General features: G+C 42.3%; 1 protein-coding gene across 2 annotated transcripts in view; it reads right to left on the reverse strand.

Annotated features, from left to right (window-relative positions):
* Nucleotides 1-15993, reverse strand: part of LOC143300429 (katanin p80 WD40 repeat-containing subunit B1-like) — a 31577-nt gene that overhangs the window by 9055 nt on the left and 6529 nt on the right. For both annotated transcript variants that reach the window (XM_076614079.1, XM_076614078.1), the window contains exons 7-13: nucleotides 14260-14375; nucleotides 12294-12365; nucleotides 9975-10125; nucleotides 7116-7169; nucleotides 6779-6855; nucleotides 4671-4706; nucleotides 388-509 (exon numbers count right to left, since the gene is read on the reverse strand). In XM_076614079.1, the coding sequence (XP_076470194.1) occupies nucleotides 388-509; nucleotides 4671-4706; nucleotides 6779-6855; nucleotides 7116-7169; nucleotides 9975-10125; nucleotides 12294-12365; nucleotides 14260-14375 (628 nt within the window). The remainder of the gene's footprint in view (nucleotides 1-387; nucleotides 510-4670; nucleotides 4707-6778; nucleotides 6856-7115; nucleotides 7170-9974; nucleotides 10126-12293; nucleotides 12366-14259; nucleotides 14376-15993) is intronic.

Genomic DNA, 15993 nt, shown 5'->3' on the forward strand with positions numbered 1-15993 from the left:
TCGTTTATGTTGTTTATTGCTGTTACTAAGATATTTACAAATTGCTGATTCTATTGTTTGAGTTTATCCTTTCTCTGTATATCCCACTCTAACTACCGTCCCCACGCCCACCTCCCACACACACATGATACATCTAACATCACTCAAAGTGAAAAGACATTAAATTCAGACAGAACATACACAACTGTTTTCAGCGGACTCCCGTTTCATAAAACTGTTAATCAGCAGACTTAGTTTTCAACACCAACAACCGTTTCTTGAAAAGACACAAGCTATTGTTTCTGCCAGCGTATCTCTCTTGTAAGCGTGCTGCATTCTGAGGACCCGAGTACAAGGAGCCAGTGAGCGTGGTGGTGCGGGGTGAGCAGGGAGGACTCTGGGCCTGACCTTTGTGGGCGTTGTTCAGCTGGAAGAGGTGGCGGAACTCCTCAGCGTTGTGGATGTGGGCCCCGGACACCTCCTCCCCCTCCTCGCCCTTGTCCACTGGCTCCTCCCTCTGGAGGGGCTCGCTGCCCACACACGTGTGTGTGTGTGTGCAACCACTTATGATAAGAATATTAATAATGGTATCTTGTACTTGCATGGCACAAACTCCCCACGTGCACGTGTGTGCGTGTATGTGTGTGTGTGTGTGTGTATGTGTGTGTGTGTGCACACGTTGTGTGTTTTTGTGTGTTTGTATGTAGGTATGTATGTATGTATGTATGTATGTACCTCCGTATATATGCATGCGTATACATGCTTGTGTGCTTTCAATTTCAATTGTCTACTTTTGTTGTTGTTATCTATCTGTTATCATTTTTTTTAAATACCTGTTGCATTTCTTGATTTAATCAACTGACATGACCTATTTTAATTGTTCTCTCTCACCTATGTTTCAAATTATATGCATATGTTTGTGTGGGGATGTTTGAGTGAATGTTTTTTTTTTAGTTTTTTTTTTCAGTGCTATTGTAAAGCGCATAGAGCTTCAAGAATATGCGCTACAGCAAGAAGTCTTAATAAATAAACAGATGGGCTCTAAGCGACTCACACGAAACAGTACACATACAACAGTCTGCTAAACACTTATGTTATTGATGCTGATGATAATGCATTTGTATATATCGTTTGCTTAAATGTTTCAATTATTCTTTCTGTTCGCTTTGATTGTTTCAAAGTATGTACTTGTACAAGATAAATACAAAAAAGAAAACTTCATTAAAAAAAAGAAGAAGAAGAAATCCAACACTGAAAAAAACAAAAAGAAAAAAAAGAAGTACATACAGGATAGTACATTAAACAAAACATGAGCACATAAGGGCACAGAAGTGGAAAAAAAACAAAACCTGTACTCACCAATACAACACTACAAATTGCAGACATGATTACTCACAGAAAAAAGGCACAAAATACACCCTACACACAAGCACACAACACACACACACAACACACAGAGCAAACGCCAACCCACAAGCACACAACACACACACAACACACAGAGCAAACGCCAACCCACAAGCACACAACACACACACAACACACAGAGCAAACGCCAACCCACAACACACACAACACACAGAGCAAACGCCAACCCACAACACACACACACACACACACACACAGAGCAAACGCCAACCCACAACACACACACACACACACACACACAGAGCAAACGCCAACCCACAAGCACACAACACACACACAACACACAGAGCAAACGCCAACCCACAACACACACACACACACACACACACAGAGCAAACGCCAACCCACAACACACACACACACACACAGAGCAAACGCCAACCCACAAGCACACAACACACACACAACACACAGAGCAAACGCCAACCCACAAGCACACAACACACACACACACACAGAGCAAACGCCAACCCACAAGCACACACCCACCACAGGAATACTGGAGGGGACACGAGGGGAGTGTGGAGGGTGGGAGGAGACAAACAACTATCACACTATGCTTCATCACATCCAAAGGCCATTTTCAACACTTGGCTTTTCAGTTTTCTTTTGAAAGAGGACAGAGATGGTGAGTGCCGGAGATCCAGAGGAAGAGAATTCCAAACAGAAGGTGCTCGATACTGAAAACTCCTTTGACCAAATGTCTTTAAAGAAAAACTTATGTATTGTGATATATGTGCATTATTTAGGTATTGTGATGATATATGTATGATCAGAGTGATATACGTGCATTATTTAGGTATTGTGATGTTATATGTATGATCAGAGTGATATACGTGCATTATTTAGGTATTGTGATGATATATGTATAATCAGAGTGATATACATGCATTACTTAGGTACTATGATGATATATGTATGATCAGAGTGTGCACTGACTTAAGTATTGTGATACACGTGCACTGTTAGGCATTGTGATGTATATTTCTGAGGAGCGTTCCGTACTGTGTGATGTTTTTGTGTGTATGAACATGGAAGTGTTTGAGTGTCTGGTTGGGTGTTTGATCTGGGTTATGCATGTAAGTCTTTTGTGTTAGAAATCAAGTTTTAACCCTTTGAGCCCTGAGTTCCTGAGCAATTTTAACCCTTCTGCCTGAGCTCCTGAACCAAAATTTGCAAATAATTGGTATTAAATCCTTTGAGCCCTGACCACCGCTTTATTGGTGGCAGAGAAAAATGACATAATGCCTAGCCACCGGTTGAGCGGTGCGTAAACACTTGAAGCATGCAGAGTCTCAACCTGGCCCGTCAGGGCAGAAATCGGGGACAAAACGTGCGAGAAAACAACTGGACACAACGCAGCAAGTAACTGATGTGTTTGATGATTTATCAGAAGTAGAGTATGACAATGATTACTCTGATAGTGAGGTGGAATTCGAATCGGATGATTTTGTTACAGATAGTGATGTTGAAAATGAATCTGAGCATGCAGAATCAGTTGATCAAAGGAGGTGTGTCAGGTTGAGACTCTGCACGCTTCATGGTAGAAATCGATCTTTTTTATCCAAATCACATGCACAAAACACAGTGAAGAAGCATGGCAATGTTGGTACTACGTTTGCTGACGTCAGAATATTACGGTTTTTCTGATTGGCTCTTCAATATAAGTCAACCAATAGCAAAACACGACACAAGTGTTTACGCACCGCTCAACTGGTGGCCAGGCATTATGCCACCCCTCCCCACCACCGGTAAAGCGGTGGTCAGGGCTCAAAGGGTTAATCACCTGTTTTTACACTGTGCAGCGTGACAGAGCACGTTTCACATGGAAAGGTAACTTAAAATCAAATCATTATCATTGTCATTGTCGTTTCTCCAGGAAGACAAAGCATGCTTGTCACCTGTACTGAGGCACTGAATACAATGGCTTTTATATCTCCATGCTGACAAAACTGATAATTGTGTCTCCATGCTGACAAAACTGATAACTGTGTCTCCATGCTGATAAAACTGATAATTGTGTCTCCATGCTGACAAACTGATAATTGTGTCTCCATGCTGACAAACTGATAACTGTTTCTCCATGCTGACAAACTGATAATTGTGTCTCCATGCTGACAAAAATGATAATTGTTTCTGCATGCTGACAAACTGATAACTGTGTCTCCATGCTGACAAACTGATAACTGTGTCTCCATGCTGACAAACTGATAATTGTGTCTCCATGCTGACAAACTGATAATTGTGTCTCCATGCTGACAAAAATGATAATTGTTTCTGCATGCTGACAAACTGATAACTGTGTCTCCATGCTGACAAACTGATAATTGTGTCTCCATGCTGACAAATTAACTGTTTCTCCATGCTGACAAACTGATAATTGTGTCTCCATGCTGACAAAAATGATAACTGTTTCTGCATGCTGACAAAGCTGATAATTGTTCCTCCATGCTGACAAACTGATAATTGTGTCTCCATGCTGACAAAACTGATAATTGTTTCTCCATGCTGACAAAACTGATAATTGTTCCTCCATGCTGACAAAACTGATAACTGTTCCTCCATGCTGACAAAACTGATAATTGTTCCTCCATGCTGACAAAGCTGATAATTGTTCCTCCATGCTGACAAACTGATAATTGTGTCTCCATGCTGACAAAGCTGATAACTGTTCCTCGATGCTGACAAAACTGGTAACTGTGTCTCCATGCTGACAAAACTGATAATTGTTCCTCCATGCTGACAAAACTGATAACTGTTCCTCCATGCTGACAAAACTGATAATTGTTTCTCCATGCTGACAAAACTGATAACTGTCTCCATGCTGACAAAGCTGATAACTGTGTCTCCATGCTGACAAAGCTGATAACTGTTCTCCATGCTGACAAAACTGATAACTGTTCCTCCATGCTGACAAAACTGATAATTGTTTCTCCATGCTGACAAAGCTGATAACTGTTCCTCCATGCTGACAAAACTGATAATTGTTTCTCTATGCTGACAAAGCTGATAACTGTCTCCATGCTGACAAAGCACACTTATCAAAGTTATTACATGCAAGAGTCACTGATGATCGTTCCACAAGGGATCAACTGAAGACTGTCACATGAATGATTCACTGATGACCGTTACATGAATGATTCACCGATGATCATCACATGAATGATACATCATCTTGACATTGGAAAGGGTACCTGCAGACAGTAATGTACCTGTACAGGACATCTTTACCTCACAGACTGATCTCACATGTCATTGCTCACCTGCCTGCTTTCTCTGTGGTGAAGCTCTTCCGGCTTCTGCAACACACACATCCATGCACACATCAGTTCACACAGACACTCCGAAATGTTTGCCATGGCAATGGTCACAAAAGGAGGAGTTTGTATTATACTCTGTTTGGTGATACATATACTTACCATGTCAAACTGATGCAAACTAGGCCTATTGGTTTGCTCTGCTTGGCCAAATTTCGAGCGGCTAACAGTGAAAAGACGAGCCGACTTGCCCGGTCCGCTCTTAGCCAATCAAACGCCTCTAAAAGCTATAAGCGCTGAATCATTCCTTATTCCTTTGAACAAGGCTCTCCACGCCATCTTGTCAGGTTTATGCTCTGTCTCGTCTTACGCTTTTTTTGGCTATTTGAGAAAAAAAAGTGCAATAAGTGCTCATTGTGTGATGCTGAAGGATTGCACAGAACATTATCGAAGGAACTGCAAGTGTTTCCAGCTGTTTGGACAAACCTAGAGGACTTGCTGGGGGAAAGATGATGTCACCACTTCTACAGCACTGACATTCAACAATAATAAAAAAAATATTGTCCTGATATTGTGCAAACTCTCCATATATTGGGCTCTAAGTGCCTCACATGAGACAATACATACACAATAGTGCTTTGTACCACACAAGAGTATCGTAAAGTTCGGTCTATAAGCCGTGACTTTTTACCCCAGCTTCAACCTCTGCGGCTTATACAATGATGCGGCTTATTTGAGGATTTGAACGATCCCAGGAGTGTCATGTTCTCGTCTATTCTTAGCTGCCCTTCAACTCACCAAAATCATGATTTCTGTCCATTAATTTTTGGATGAGCTTCAGGATAGTGTGCTAACTGTTCACGTTTTATAAATCAAATCTACACACATTAAAGCCTTCAGATCAGCATTCAGTTTTACTCTACTCAAGCGTACACCCTCATCATGCCGAAAACGTGACATTATGCCTATGATGCAGCCTTTAAATTAAAGGCAATCGACCTAGCAGATGACAGTGCAAGCGACGAACCAGCAGCGACCTCCACCTTCATGTTCATGAAGTGAAAGCGAGGCTGAAGTCAGTGACAAGATGGCGGAGGAAGCTGTGCTGGTTCTCTTAAACTCAGACACTGAAGACGAAGATTTTAGTGGATTCAGTGAGCAGGATGATGTTGAATAAATGTGACTAACCCTAAATTATGGATCTTATTTTTGTTGCGTTTATTTATTATTTTTCTGTGGCACTAGCAGTATCTTCGCTTGCTTTTCTTTGTGTTGTTCCCTCTTGTGTTTATTTCATAACCTACAGTATTGACAGCTTTTCTGTAGTATCAGTATGTGTTCCGGTACCGGAAATAAGTGCAGCTTATCATCCAGTGAGGCTTATGTATGTATGAAGTTCAATTTTTTCCAAAATTTAGTGGGTGCGGCTTATATACCAGTGCGCTCAATAGACCGAACTTTACGGTATATGAGGACACAGAAGTGGACAAACAAATCTATATACACCAATACAATACTACAAATTGTAGATATGAATTATCGCAGGAAAAAGGCACAAAGTACACACACACACACACTAATAATCTAATGAGGAATCTGTTCTTTTAGAAATGATGAACACAATTAACGGGATACTTTCCATCGCACTGTGGTATATCTTGAAATCTCGGATACAGAAAACTCAATCAATCTTATATTTCATGAAAGATCCTTAATAACAATTATGAAACTGAAAGATATTCATATTCCATGGAAACAAAATACGCAGAATGTTGTGAGGTGTGGTGTACATATTAGAAACTTACTGAAAACCGTTCCATACAGAATGAAGGCAGATAAAAAAAAAATTTTTTTTAAAAGGTGGACATAAAATATGAAATATGTTGTACACGCAGTTTTCTTTCTTCTACTTCACTGTGGTGAATTGCATATTGAATCAGTACTGTATACCTCAACAGACTTCGTGTCTTGGATGTACATGTTCCATGCCTGGCAACAACAAAACAAAGAACAACTAAAAAAAATGAAGAAAATCAATAAAAGTCAGAATGAACGACTGGAAAAAAACAACAAAAAACCGAGAATGAGTGAGAGAAGTGAAGGCAGTGACGTACCCACATAGAGGAGGTATGTGTGGGGGGTGACTGCCTCCATCCCCCTCCCCCTCCCCTCCTCCCAGCGGTCGTGTTTTCTGCACACACACCACACACATCACTACTTCTGACTTCTGTGAGTTGCAGAAGACCTGTGTAACTGAAGGTGGGTGTTATACATGCATGTTGTGTATCATATCATGTTCACTTCCATAAATTTACAGCATGTATGCATACACACACACACACACACACACACACACACACACACACACACCAAACCTCCCCCAAAAATAAAACAACAAGAACAAAAAAACACAAATACATGCGCACACACACACACACGCACAGAACTCACCTCAAGGTCCACAACAAAACAGGACACGTTGGTCTGGCGAAGCGATGCCCCAATCTGCACGTTGACCAACACACCAGTCATTTCAAACAGCAGCACATTGACCAACACACCACAGTCATTTCAAACAGCTGCACGTTGACCAACACACCACAGTCATTTCAAACAGCTGCACGTTGACCAACACACCACAGTCATTTCAAACAGCAGCACATTGACCAACACACCAGTCATTTCAAACAGCAGCACACTGACCAACACACCACAGTCATTTCAAACAGCAGCACGTTGACCAACACACCAGTCATTTCAAACAGCAGCACATTGACCAACACACCAGTCATTTCAAACAGCAGCACATTGACCAACACACCACAGTCATTTCAAACAGCATTTCAAACAGCAGCACACTGACCAACACACCACAGTCATTTTAAACAGCAGCACATTGACCAACACACCAGTCATTTCAAACAGCAACACATTGACCAACACACCAGTCATTTCAAACAGCAGCACATTGACCAACACACCACAGTCATTTCAAACAGCAACACACTGACCAACACACCAGTCATTTCAAACAGCAGCACACTGACCAACACACCAGTCATTTCAAACAGCAGCACACTGACCAGACACACCAGTCATTTCAAACAGCAGCACACTGACCAACACACCAGTCATTTCAAACAGCAGCACATTTCCAACACACCACAGTCATTTCAAACAGCAGCACACTGACCAAGACACCACAGTCATTTCAAACAGCAGCACATTTCACCAACACACCACAGTCATTTCAAACAGCAGCACACTGACCAACACATCACAGTCATTTCAAACAGCAGCACACTGACCAACACACACCAGTCATTTCAAACAGCAGCACACTGACCAACACACCACAGTCATTTCAAACAGCAGCACATTGACCAACACACCAGTCATTTCAAACAGCAGCACACTGATCAACACACCACAGTCATTTCAAACAGCAGCACACTGACCAACACACCAGTCATTTCAAACAGCAGCACACTGATCAACACACCACAGTCATTTCAAACAGCAGCACATTGACCAACACACCAGTCATTTCAAACAGCAGCACACTGACCAACACACCACAGTCATTTCAAACAGCAGCACACTGACCAACACACCAGTCATTTCAAACAGCAGCACATTGACCAACACACCAGTCATTTCAAACAGCAGCACACTGACCAACACACCACAGTCATTTCAAACAGCTGCACGTTGACCAACACACACCAGTCATTTCAAACAGCAGCACATTTTCCAACACACCACAGTCATTTCAAACAGCAGCACATTGTCCAACACATCACAGTCATTTCAAACAGCAGCACACTGACCAACACACCAGTCATTTCAAACAGCAGCACATTGTCCAACACACCAGTCATTTCAAACAGCAGCACATTGACCAACACACCACAGTCATTTCAAACAGCAGCACACTGACCAACACACCACAGTCATTTCAAACAGCAGCACATTGACCAACACACCACAGTCATTTCAAACAGCAGCACACTGACCAACACACCACAGTCATTTCAAACAGCAGCACGTTGACCAACACACCACAGTCATTTCAAACAGCAGCACACTGAACAACACACCAGTCATTTCAAACAGCAGCACATTGACCAACACACCACAGTCATTTCAAACAGCAGCACGTTGACCAAGACCAACACACCACAGTCATTTCAAACAGCAGCACGTTGACCAACACACCACAGTCATTTCAAACAGCAGCACGTTGACCAACACACCAGTCATTTCAAACAGCAGCACGTTGACCAACACTCCACAGTCATTTCAAACAGCAGCACATTGACCAACACACCAGTCATTTCAAACAGCAGCACATTGACCAACACACCAGTCATTTCAAACAGCAGCACATTGACCAACACACCAGTCATTTCAAACAGCAGCACACTGACCAACACACCAGTCATTTCAAACAGCAGCACATTGACCAACACACCAGTGTCAGACATGACACACACCTGTCATATATGAGACGCACCTTTGTCACATGTGAGTCATACCTATGTCACAAACAAGACACACTTTAATCACATAGAGGTAACGTGCCCACCTAGGAAGCGAGAGAGAATCTCAGCGCGCTGGTTCGAATCATGACTCAGCCGCCGATATTTTCTCCTTCTCCACTAGACCTTGAGTGGTGGTCTGGACGCTAGTCATTCGGATGAGACGATAAACCGAGGTCCCGTGTGCAGCATGCACTTAGCGCACGTAAAAGAACCCACGGCAACAAAAAGGTTGTTCCTGGCAAAATTCTGTAGAAAAATCCACTTCGATAGGAAAAACAAATAAAACTGCACGCAGGAAAAAATACAAAAAAATGGGTGGCAGCCCGAATTTCACACAGAGAAATCTGTTGTGATAAAAATAAATACAAATATAGACACACCCATGTCACACACAGACAAACCTATGTCATACATGATACACATCTGTCACACAAAGACACTTTAGTCGCACACCTAAGTGACACATAAGACACACCAATGTGTCACAAGACACACCTGTGTTGCACAGAACTAAATCACTGCTGTTGACGACAATAACCCAAAAACCTGTCCATCATGAGTGTTATCACTGCTGACATGGTGCCAGCTGCTTTCTTTGGGTTTTTTTTGCCAGCAGACTTCAGGTAATCAGGCTTTCTGCCCACCACCTCACCATCATCACTATTCTGACACTGATGATGACTGCACATGTTGATTTCCATGTGGATAAATAAAGCGTTCCTGATGTGATGTGAATTGATGAGGTCATGACCACCACAGTACCCACCAGCTGGTTGTCGCAGACACTGACGTCACCCACGTTGCCCCAGTCCACAGGCACAGTGTCGTAACACCTGGCCGGCTCCCAGCCGTACACCTTCAGCCGGTCTTTGCCTCCGCTGTACAGACAGGTGCCCTCAGGGTGGAAGGCTATGCACCTGTCTCATCAAACACACACACCATGACATTTCTCTGTCAAACGTGTAAGATACATAATTAAAGGAATTTTTTCCCCTAAAATCACGTTTATCTAACATACTTCACTGTGACCCACAAGTGCAGACTCCGGCAGGGGTCTGATTCCTGTCCTGTGCAAACTACTACCTGCCTATGCGTAGGAAACGAAAGTAGCTATGGATGAACTGCTCTTTCTTTTTCTTTTTTTCTGTTTGTTAGATGACCAACATCGATCTGCTGACGACTCTGTTGTGGTTGATGCATGCTGGGCATTTTCATGTCTCCATAACCCACTGAACACCGACATGGATTACAGACACTTTAACATGCCTATTTGATCTTTTACATGTGTACACACATGAAGGGGGTTCAGGCACTAGCAGGTCTGCACATATGCTGACCTGGGAGACCGGAAAAATCTCCACCCTTTACCCATGAGGGGCCGTTACTGAGATTTGAACCCAGGACCTCAGACTGAAAGTCCAACGCTTTAATCACTTAAGCATTGCGCCCATGTATTAAGTGATTCTATTCTTCTCCAACATTTCAATGAAGAGTACAGTATATCAATTAATTCGATCCTTTTCCCACATTTCAATGAAGTGCATATATCAAGTCATTCTATTCTTTTGACACATTTCAATGAAGTGAGTATGTCAAGTGATTCTGTCCTTTTCCCACACTTCAATGAAGTGAGCATGTGAAGTGATAAAATTCTTTTCCCACATTTGAATGAAGTGCGTATATCAAGTGATTCTATTCTTTTGACACACTTCAATGAAGTGCGTATATCAAGTGATTGTCCTTTTCCTACACTTCAATGAAGTGCGTATGTCAAGTGATAAAGTTCTTTTTGCACACTTCAATGCAGTATATCAAATGATTCTACCCTTTTCCCACACTTTAATGAAGAGAGTACACCAAGTGATTATATTTTTTTCCAACTTTTTAATGAAGAGTAGAGAATATTAAGTAATTCTATTCTTTCCCATACTTCAGTGAAGTGAATTTATCAATTGATTCTATTCCTTCAACACACTTTAATGAAGTAAGTATATCAAGTGACCCATTTCTTTTCCCACACTTCAATGAAGTATGTCAAGTGACACATTTCTTTTCCCACACTTCAATGAAGTATGTCAAGTGACCCATTTCTTTTCCCACACTTCAATGAAGTATGTCAAGTGACACATTTCTTTTCCCACACTTCAATGAAGTATATCAAGTGACCCATTTCTTTCCCACACTTCAATGAAGTATGTCAAGTGACCCATTTCTTTTCCCACACTTCAATGAAGTATGTCAAGTGACCCATTTCTTTTCCCACACTTCAATGAAGTATGTCAAGTGACACATTTCTTTTCCCACACTTCAATGAAGTATATCAAATGACCCATTTCTTTCCCACACTTCAATGAAGTATGTCAAGTGACACATTTCTTTTCCCACACTTCAGTGAAGTATGTCAAGTGACACATTTCTTTTCCCACACTTCAATGAAGTATGTCAAGTGACACATTTCTTTTCCCACACTTCAATGAAGTATGTCAAGTGACACATTTCTTTTTCCCACACTTCAATGAAGTATGTCAAGTGACACATTTCTTTTCCCACACTTCAATGAAGTATGTCAAGTGACACATTTCTTTTCCCACACTTCAATGAAGTATATCAAGTGACACATTTCTTTTCCCACACTTCAATGAAGTATGTCAAGTGACACATTTCTTTTCCCACACTTCAATGAAGTATGTCAAGTGACACATTTCTTTTCCCACACTTCAATGAAGTATATCAAGTGACACATTTCTTTTCCCACACTTCAATGAAGTATATCAAGTGACACATTTCTTTTCCCACACTTCAATGAAGTATGTCAAGTGACACATTTCTTTTCCCACACTTCAATGAAGTATGTCAAGTGACACATTTCTTTTCCCACACTTCAATGAAGTATGTCAAGTGACACATTTCTTTTCCCACACTTCAATGAAGTATGTCAAGTGACACATTTCTTTTCCCACACTTCAATGAAGTATGTCAAGTGACACATTTCTTTTCCCACACCTCAATGAAGTATGTCAAGTAATGTTTTCCCCACACCTCAACGTTGTTGTGATGACGACACCACCACCACACAGTGACAGACCTGACAGGGGAGGGTTCCTCATCCGTGCTGCACACCAGTTTGAACGTCTCCAGGTCCCAGAATTTGACCGTCCTGAATCAAACAAAAATGACACAAATGAACGTCTCCAGGTCCAAGAACTAGACACAAACAACACAAATGAACGTCTCCAAGTCCAAGAACTAGACACAAACAACACAAATGAACATCTCCAGGTCCAAGAACTAGACACAAACAACACAAATGAACGTCTCCAGGTCCACGAACTAGACACAAACAACACAAATGAACGTCTCCAGGTCCAAGAACTAGACACAAACAACACAAATGAACGTCTCCAGGTCCAAGAACTAGACACAAACAACCCAAATGAACGTCTCCAGGTCCAAGAACTAGACACAAACAACACAAATGAACATCTCCAGGTCCAAGAACTAGACACAAACAACACAAATGAACGTCTCTTGGTCCAAGAACTAGACACAAACAACACAAATGTCTCCAGGTCCAAGAACTAGACACAAACAACCCAAGCGTTTGATTGGCTAAGAGTGGGCCAGACTAAGAGGGGCGTCTTTTCACTGTTAGCCGCGCGAAATTTGGCCAAACAGAGCAAACCATAGGCCAAATTTTGCATCAGTTTGACATGGTACAGTATATGACACCAAATGAACGTCTCCAGGTCCAAGAACTAGACACAAACAACACAAATGAGCATCTCCAGGTCCAAGAACTAGACACAAACAACACAAATGAACATCTCCAGGTCCAAAAACTAGACATAAACAACACAAATGAACGTCTCCAGGTCCAAGAACTAGACACAAACAACACAAATGAACGTCTCCAGGTCCAAGAACTAGACACAAACAACACAAATGAACGTCTCCAGGTCCAAGAACTAGACACATACAACACAAATGAACATCTCAAGTTCCCAGATTTTCACCATCCTGAATCAGACGGAAAGAAACAAACAAAAAGAAAATACAAAAAAAACCAGGTTCGTTTAAATTCCCCTTTTAAGTCCCACCATTCTCTGTCCAGAGTAACATCAGCCCTGTATCAACGCAGGTCACCACTTTGAAAGCTACAACAGCATGCAATGAAAAATCAATGTCTCTTTTCAGTGCAACACTGGCCCGTCTTGATTCCTGTGTTGTCCGTTATCGTCGCCTCCTCTCCTGTGTTCAGCCCATGACACAAACAAAAAATCCTCATACACGCAACAGAACATTCATCATACACATAGCAATACCTAAATAATGCACAGTTGATATATCACAATACTTAACAATAATTCCATATCACTTTAAACAATATCATAATACTGAAATACAATCACCAATACTTAAATTGGTCTCATAATAACAATGTCGAATTAACGGACATCTAATGTCACAAAACTTAAAATCAATCTCAACCCTCCCCTCCTCCATAAACTCCTCAACAACAAACACAAAATATTCAAAAACTATTCATAATACTTACATATGTGATGTTGAGTGCGTATGCCTGCATGCGAACATGTGTGTCTGTGCGTATGTAGTGGAGTGTTGGCCTAGAGGTAATGTGAATGCCTAGGAAGCGAAAGAATCTGAGCGCACTGGTTCGAATCCCATCATTGCCAGTATTTTCTCCCCCTCCACTAGACCTTGAGTGGTGGTCTGGACACAATTCATTTGGATGAAACCATAAACCCAGGTCCTGTGTAAAGCATGCACTTAGCGCACGTAAAAGAACCAACGGCAACAAACAGGTTGTCTCTAGCAAAATTCTGTTGAAAATCCACTTTGATTGGAAAACAAACAAAAATTGCAGGCAGAAAAAAAACACAAAAAAACATGGGTGGTGCTGCCAGTGTAGCGATGCGCTCTCCCTGAGGAGAGCAGCCCGAATTTCACACAGAGAAATCTGAGACAAAAGAAAGTAAAAACACAATACAGTACAATGTGTGTGACCGTGCTGCGGGAGCAAGCAGACCAACCTGTCAGCACCAGCGGAGGCCAGCAACATCTCGTGGGGATGGAACTCCACGCACGTGACCGCCCCTTTGTGCTGTGTCAGGTCTGTCAGGGCCTTGCCTGCCGTCAGGTCCCATAACTGCCACACACACACACACCATCATCATCACTACCCCCATCCACCATCCCCTCCTCTCTTCCCACCCTGTCAGTCACTCCTTTGAAGATTCTTCTCTCAAACATTCAGCTTTCAAATAAAGCGTATACATACATTACACGCCCACACCCACACAACACACACACACACATATACACAGAAAGCCAAAGAACAGACTGGAGGCACATGCACAGATATTTCTGTGTTTGTGGGCTGGTATCACCATAGTGAACTTCTGTCACTCCGACTGTTTTCGCAAAGCTATTTAGGCGGTCATACTGTTCTTGCTGGTTAGATCTTGGACACTTGAAAATACACATAAACGTACTACCATGCACTCTATCTTCACACGCACACGTCTCAAAGAAATACCCACTCAACACTTCCCACCTCATGACCCACCCAGTCATCCAGACAGAGCAGATCGATGTCGTCACTTATCTGAAAAATGGCGGCCTTTGAGAATGATCGTTTATCTCCTGCAGGAAATGGCATTTCATTGGCTAGCAGACGGCAGTCTAATGGCGAGATGTCGTATCACTGAGTTGCCGCGATAAATTTTGGCTACGAAGAGCAAACAGATCGGCCTGGTTTGCATCAGTTTGACATGGTACAGTATGACACCAAACATCCCGTACATAATCGCTTTTCCATATTGTCCCCTCTCTCTCAGATACACACTCTCAATCCAACCACTGTGGTGAAGTGGTTAGCATCAAGGACTGACAGCGAGGAGGACACAGGTTTGATTCCCAGTGGAGGTGGAGGGTTTTCAGCCTGTGGCCGGCTCCTGCCCAGGGCTGAGCATGCTATGGGCTTCAATGGGAAGACTGGGACCACAAAGTCCAGTATCATCCACTTCATGGATCCATCTGAGTGTGTTGCATAAATTTCCTGGCCAACACTGCAAGCATCTATATCACTCAGGCTTGGTTAACACCAGGATATCATGAAAAGAAGTGTCCAGTACAGCCTTGTCACATAGTCCTAAACCCAACATGTACCTCCATAACAGCTTGGTTAACACCAGGATATCATGAAGTGTCCAGTACAGCCTTGTCACACAGTCCTAAACCCAACATGTACCTCCATAACAGCTTGGTTAACACCAGGATATCATGAAAAGAAGTGTCCAGTACAGCCTTGTCACATAGTCCTAAACCCAACATGTACCTCCATAACAGCTTGGTTAACACCAGGATATCATGAAAAGAAGTGTCCAGTACAGCCTTGTCACACAGTCCTAAACCCAACATGTACCTCCATAACAGCTTGGTTAACACCAGGATATCATGAAGTGTCCAGTACAGCCTTGTCACATAGTCCTAAACCTAACATGTACCTCCATAACAGCTTGGTTAACACCAGGATATGATGAAAAGAAGTGTCCAGTACAGCCTTGTCACACAGTCCTAAACCTAACATGTACCTCCATAACAGCTTGGTTAACACCAGGATATGATGAAAAGAAGTGTCCAGTACAGCCTTGTCACACAGTCCTAAACCTAACATGTACCTCCATAACAGCTTGGTTAACACCAGGATATGATGAAAAGAAGTGTCCAGTACAGCCTTGTCACACAGTCCTAAACCTAACATG

Source organism: Babylonia areolata, chromosome 26 (assembly GCF_041734735.1).
Source record: "Babylonia areolata isolate BAREFJ2019XMU chromosome 26, ASM4173473v1, whole genome shotgun sequence".
Taxonomy (NCBI): Eukaryota; Metazoa; Mollusca; class Gastropoda; order Neogastropoda; family Buccinidae; genus Babylonia; species Babylonia areolata.